The 6,966-nt window shown below is 44.1% G+C and overlaps 1 protein-coding gene across 1 annotated transcript; it reads right to left on the bottom strand.

Annotated features, from left to right (window-relative positions):
• Positions 1-6,297: 6,297 nt before the first annotated feature.
• ascl1a (achaete-scute family bHLH transcription factor 1a) lies at positions 6,298-6,966 on the bottom strand (the record flags this gene model as incomplete). Its single annotated transcript, XM_083906728.1, has 1 exon — positions 6,298-6,966. One exon carries the CDS (start codon positions 6,964-6,966, stop codon positions 6,298-6,300), a length of 669 nt encoding a protein of 222 aa, XP_083762854.1.

The following is a 6,966-nucleotide window of genomic DNA, read 5'->3' as shown; positions in this document are numbered from 1 at the left end:
ACGTCCTCGTGTACGCACGCATTGTTTCTGACTGTGAGCAACCACAAAGAGCTCAGAACACTTTACCATCATCATCGTCGTCATCATCGCAAACATCGCACGGACAAAATCACAAAAAATGTTTTCAGGCTTTTATAAAGTACCTTAAAGGTGATACTTAAGTAAAAAATACAAGTATGTGACCAGAAAACACCTTAACTTACTGAAGTAAAAGCCTTAGAGTTTGTCACATTTATTGTCCTTAAGTATCAAAGCGTAAGTTTTCTTATAGAAAACTTAAACAAGGAAGTGAGTGAGTGAGTGAGTGAGTGAGTGAGTGAATGTGTGTGAGTGAGTGAGTGAGTGAGTGAGTGAGTGAATGTGTGTGAGTGAGTGAGTGAGTGAATGTGTGTGATTGAGTGAGTGCATTTGTGAATGAGTGAATGTGTGTGAGTGAGTGAGTGAATGTGAGAGAGTGCATTTGTGAATGAGTGAGTATGTTTGTGAGTGTGTGAGTGAATCTCTGTGAGTGAGTGAGTGAGTGAGTGAATGTGTGTGAGTGAGTGAGTTTGTGAGTGAGTGAATGTGTGTGAATGAGTGAGTGCATTTGTGAGTGAGTGAGTGAGTGCATTTGTGAGTGAGTGAGTATGTTTGTGAGTGTGTGAGTGAATCTCTGTAAGTGAGTGAGTGGGTGAGTGCATTTATGAGTGAGTGAGTGAGTGAGTGCATTTATGAGTGAGTGAGTGCATTTGTGAGTGAGTGAGTATGTTTGTGAGTGTGTGAGTGAATCTCTGTAAGTGAGTGAGTGGGTGAGTGCATTTATGAGTGAGTGAGTGAGTGAGTGAGTGAGTGCATTTATGAGTGAGTGAGTGCATTTGTGAGTGAGTGAGTGAGTGAGTGAGTGAGTGAGTGAGTGAATGAGTGCATTTATGAGTGAGTGAGTGAGTGAGTGAGTGAGTGCATTTATGAGTGAGTGAGTGAGTGAGTGAGTGCATTTATGAGTGAGTGAGTGCATTTGTGAGTGAGTGAGTGAGTGAGTGAGTATGTTTATGAGTGAGTGAGTGAGTATGTTTATGAGTGAGTGAGTGAGTGAGTGAGTGAATCTCTGTTTGAGTGAGTGAGTAAAAGTGATAGTTGCCAAAAGTATAACTGACAAAGTAAAGTACAGTTATGTGAGTTTTGTACTGACCCTTTAACTTTCCTCTCAACTCCTCTAATGTTTATAATGTATGTATTTTATATATATATATATATATATAAATATATATATACATATATATGTATATAAATGTTTCCAGTAGTAAATTCTCTTGTTGTTTTTCTTCCCTCAGTGACTTCATGCGTTCACTCATCAGCAGCACAGACTTTCGCTCTCTGGAGGTTCGGCTCTTCAAAGCAAAGGTGAGGGAGAATAAAAAAAAAACCCGCCGTAGCTTGTGTTTCCTTCCTCGCGCTCGCGTACGTCTGCGCGTCAGATTAAGTCGCTCACATCAGTCCGCGACCACGCCCCCTCTGTTCCGCCGCTGTAATTACACTGAAATAAACGCTGGTCAAAACAAAACAAAAAAAAAACACTTTGAAGAGCCATTCTCAAGACGCGCTTTGTACAACAAAAAAAAAAAAACGGCCCTAATCTCATTAAAGCGGCCGGCAGTGAAGTCGCCGTCCAATCCGCCAACTCCTTCCTGTAATCAGGCCCGGGGAAAACACGGCTCGTGTGAGGTGGACCAGGACCAGGACTATGGTCTGTAGCAGACCAGGTGGACCTGGATTATGGTTTGTAAGGCAGAAGAGGAAGATGAAAAGATGGAAAACTGAGCCAAGGTAGACGAGGAGGAGGAGTAATTACAGAGCTGTTAGGGAAAGGGTTTGTTAACTGGAGAAGTCGGTGTGGTGTTGGTGCAGGAGGTGCAGGAGGTGCAGGAGGAGGAGGAGGTGGAGGAGGTGGAGGAGGTGAGTGGGCTAATTGCCAGAGGGATTATTTCCACCACCTCCAACCCCCCCGGCAATTATTACCTTGACTGCATTAACAGTGCAAACAGGTGCACTCACACAACACTGTGGAATCAGTCTGTGGTAATCTGAGGCTGCACACACACACACACACACGGACACACACACACACACACACACACTGTGACCAGACCACGCCAAGAGCCAGTTCCCCTTGTTTTTAAAGGGCCATACATGGAAGAAATGTCAGTTTCGTATATCCAGTCCAATCCAAAACTTTATTTATAAAGCACTTTAAAAACAACAACAGCAGCAACAGCTGAAACAAAGTGCCGTACGTCAGAGATAAATAAATAAATAAATAAATAAAACATGCAAACGTGTGAGCTAATAGACAATGAAACAATAAAAAACACTGTGGAAAATATAAAAACAACACAAATAAACAGGTCATACAATAAAACCTATAACCTGACACAACTGTTCTATTGTCTTTCACCACAACCTGTCTAGGCACGTGGCCGAGAACTCTTGACGTTTCTTTGCTCGGACGAAAAAAACGTCTAGAGAAACGTGTCTAACGGCGTCTAACTTCTACATGTGAACAAATGTCTGTTGCATTCAAACCTTTGTTAAATGAGTTTGCGCCGCGCTAACGGCTCTACGCGACTCAGACGCGTGCAGACGCAACAGCAACGTCGCGCGAGTAAAGCCAGCCAAACGGACCGCGATGCGTCGGCAGCTCCCGGTCTCGCAAGTCTCGTACTTCATCATCGCGATACTTTCGAAGCAAAAGTGTGAAGCAACCTAAGGATTCCGAGGACGAATCGGCTCAGTTGGCTCGTGCTAGGCTAACTCCAGGCTAGCTTCTTTAATGCTAGTAAAGTTAGGCGGCTATAAGTCATGTTTTAACCTTTTGAAGACATTTTTTAGCATTTTGTTTTATAGGGAACTTTTATGATGTAACTCAGTGGAGTTACATCATAAATTTAGCTGCATAAATTACACCAAAAACATTTTTTTTCTGTAGATGAAAAAGGCGGGAAAATGACCCTGAGTTATACAAAAGTTCCCTATATAACAAGGACGCTTTCTTTTCTTTAGAAAAGTTATAAAAATGTCACATTCAAAGTGTTTTTGGCGGGAAGTTTCTTTAAATGTTTAAATTATCAGAAAATTCTTTTTTAAAGACCGTGTGGTGGAAAAAATGAGAGCTCCCCCTACAGTTTCGGAGTACATAACATCAATTTATCTTCACTTGTTTTCCATTAACAGACAGTAGGGGGCAGCGGAGATGGCCCCCAATGACTCCACAGGTGTTAAATTAGGGTAAAAATCCCGCTCTGAGTAACAAAACACGTCCGTTGTTGTCGTCCCCCGACTCTCGAGCAGCAACTGTTCCTCTTCCTCCTGGAGGAGCAGCGAGGAGACGCCGGACCTCAGCAGGGCTTCATCAGCGCCGAGCAGCTGCTCCTGGAGCTGAAGGCCGGCGGCATCCGCCTGGAGCAGGAGGCGGCCGTGAGGCTGGAGCTGCAGCGTTTCCCCCCCCTGGACCTGCTGGACTTCCTGGCCTACCTGCCCCTCTTCATGCTCATCCACAAGTCCGTCATCTCCAACCCTCTGGACGACTCCTGCAGGACCTGAACCTGCGGTCACGTCAGTCCGGTCTCAGGTCTCAGGTCTCAGGTCTCAGGTATCTGCATCACTAAAGACAAGTTCACGCTCTATTTATTTGTATTTTCTAATTTTCATATGAAAACAAAGAGTGTGAAAGTGTAAAGTTGATTGTAAAATGAAAAATATAAGAGGACAGATGTGTTTTATTGTGAAATGACAACAGAATTATACTAAAGTAATTTTTTAGGTGTCATTTATGCAGCTAAGTGCAATATTTATACAGTTTTTATACTGTTTCATTGACAGTGAATATCAGTGGTTAGATCACAACATGGCCTCTGTTTATTCCCCTTTCTTTTCTTTAGAAACCTTCAAATGTTTAAATTATCAGAAAAAAAAAAAAAAATTTAAATCCATGTTTTGAGTGTAAACAAAAAAAAGTTCCTGACACTTTTAAGTTTAATGATAAGGTTTTTCTTTGTTATTTAACCTTTAATTTACCCAGGAATAAAACAAATACAACAGTATATCACTGTTACTGTTTATACATTATCCACATAATGGAGAAAATATTAAAATATGCATACAAAAACTACTTCAAATATACAAAATTCAATATTAAATCACATAATCTGCTACTTTTCACTAAAATTAATAAAAAAAAATGCTAAGTCCAAGTCTTTTAAAATCACTATAATTTAAGTTTCACACAGTTTTGTTGTTTTGTATATTTAAATGACTGAAGTGAGCCACACACACACACACACACACACACACACACACACACACACACACACACACACACACACACACACACACACACACACACACACACACACACACACACACACACACAGACACAGACACAGACACAGACAGCAACCACCTGGCTCTGTGTGTGTGTGTGTTGAGCGGCGGCACGCTGCTGTCAGCAGGCACGAGCCATCAGCCAGTTCAGCTCCGTGTCTCCACTTCACCACGCGCACACGCGCGCACACACACACACACACACACACACTCATTTCAGCAGACACGCGCCCCTTTGGCTGCAGACTCCGCCCCCACGCACGTACCTGCCACAGCCACATAAAGAAAGAAAGGAACAGCGCGTGCCACTGACATAACAAATTGAACTTTTTTTCTTTCTTTTTTTTTCACCATATTTTCAAGCAAAAAAACTTAAACAAACAAACAAAAAACATGAATTGAGCCTTTATTTGAATGTTTTCACTAACTTTCCCTCTTTATTTTTGGATCATTTGCGCATTTTTACGCACTGCGATTAAACAAAACTACAAGAACCAAAACTTTATAGAAGTTGTTTAAACGTAAAAAATCTCATTATTTGTCACAAATTCTCTTGGATAGAAACAAAAAAAAACGGCTGCATCGTTATGGCACAGCCTCACAGCTGCCCGTGTGGCCGCAGATGTGACCTTTTTTGGACATTTTTGGACACTTGCGCACCTTTTTTGCGCTCTGTTTGAAACAAAAAAAGTGATCGCACGTGAAGAATTCCGTATTGTGTTGATGTTAAAACATGTAAAAGTGTGGAATTTCCACAGCGGAGTGAAGAAAAGCGCGTGCGTAAAGCGTGCGTAATTGCGCGTAAAAGTGTGGGTTCCTTTGTCCCTTTTCTGTTGCTCTGGTGCAGTTTAAAGTGTTCCATTCTTCCTCATCACTTCCCCCTTCAGTTATATGAGCCAATAAGTATAAAATTACACTTGTTTAATGAAAATTAAAGTGATTTTTTGTGCCCAAAAAAGGCTGAAACTCGGAAACGATCGACAAAAAGGACGACATGAACGGTCATTCAGTAGCAAATCATTGTTTATTCTTGTACTAGAGTGTAGAAAATATGGTTATACGAGACTTTTCTTCTTCTTCTTGTGAAGACAATAAAGAGCAGGCAGTGTTTGGACAATAGCTGCATAAGTTTTGATCATTGTGAACTTCATGACATGATGTTTTCTTCTCCTTCTTCTATTAAATAAGACACATTGGTGCTATATATATATATATATATATCTATACATACATATATAGAGAGAGAGTGAATAAAAAAACGTACATATATATATATAATAAACGGAGTGTCAAACTCCTTCTGGAGTCCACAGAGGCAGGAGGTGTACAAGCATAATTATATATAGACAAAATATATACAGTGTGTACAAAACATCTATAAATCTCTTACATACAAAAATACTTTAATATATTTCCCCCTCCCTCCCGCAAAAACATTTTTTTTAATAGAATAAATCCGAGACTTGGAAGCATCGTCATCGTTTGACTGGATGTTGTTGTTTTTCTTTAGCATAGTTTAGTTAATAATAATTAATGTGCCGGGGGGTTTTGTTTGGGCAAATGCGTAAAAGTTTGGATTCCACGCAAACTTCTCCATCTTCTTCTTCTTTCTCTTTATTTTTAAAATCCTTTGGCGCTGATTCTCTGGTTTCTTGTCTCCAAGTCTGTCTCTGTCTCTAAAAGAGCGCGTGAGCAGAGGCGCAGTGTTCGCGCAGTGTTCGCGCGTCATAGTCGTGGAGGACACCAGCCTCCATCAGGACCAGCACTGGCGCACGGCAACGGGGACGAGGTTGATACGAGCGTCTGTGGAGGAGGAGAAGGAGAAGAAAACAAGGATAAGTGACTGTGAAAGTTGTTGTTGTTTATGTTTATAACAGAGAGCGTGGTGTGCGCGTGCACGGTTGCCATCCACGGCGCCTCCTCTTACCTCGCGCAGGGTGCTCAGAACCAGTTGGTGAAGTCCAGCAGCTCCTGCTCCTCCGGACTCAGCGGGTCGTACGAGCCCTCGTCAGACGAGTACGAGGACACGGGCGAGCCCGCCATGGAGTTCATGTCCGCGGCGTAGCCCTGCGACATGCTCGGCGACAGCACGCCGGCCTGGAAGGCGGCGCTGACGGCGTCGTGCTCGTCCAGCAGCTGCTGCAGCGCGCGGATGTACTCCACCGCGGAGCGCAGCGTCTCCACTTTGCTCATCTTCTTGTTGGCGGCGCCGTTGGGCACGTGCTCGCGCAGCGTGGCGAAGCCGTTGTTCACCAGCTTGACGCGGTTGCGCTCGCGCTCGTTGCGGCGCGCCACGGCGTGCGGCTGCTGCGGCGGCAGCGAGTAGCCGAAGCCGGCGAAGTTCAGGCGCCGCTTGCAGCGCAGCAGCTCCGGCGAGGAGGAGCGCTGCCGCTTGGGCGCCTTGGACGCGGACTTCCCAACTCCTCCGCCGCCGCCTCCGCCGCCGCCCTGGCTGCCGCTGCTGCCGCCGCTGCTGCTGCCGCTGCCGCACGGGCTCAGCTGGACGCTCTGCGCCGCCGCGGAGAAGAAGCAGGCGGGCGGCATGAGCTGCTGCTGCTGCTGATGCTGAAGATGATGATGATGATGATGCTGCTGCACGTTTATCTCCAT

Source organism: Microchirus variegatus (assembly GCF_963457635.1).
Source record: "Microchirus variegatus genome assembly, chromosome: 20".
NCBI classification, from domain to species: domain Eukaryota; kingdom Metazoa; phylum Chordata; class Actinopteri; order Pleuronectiformes; family Soleidae; genus Microchirus; species Microchirus variegatus.
Note: the sequence above shows the minus strand (reverse complement) of the source record. Positions and strands in the feature narration are given on the sequence as shown.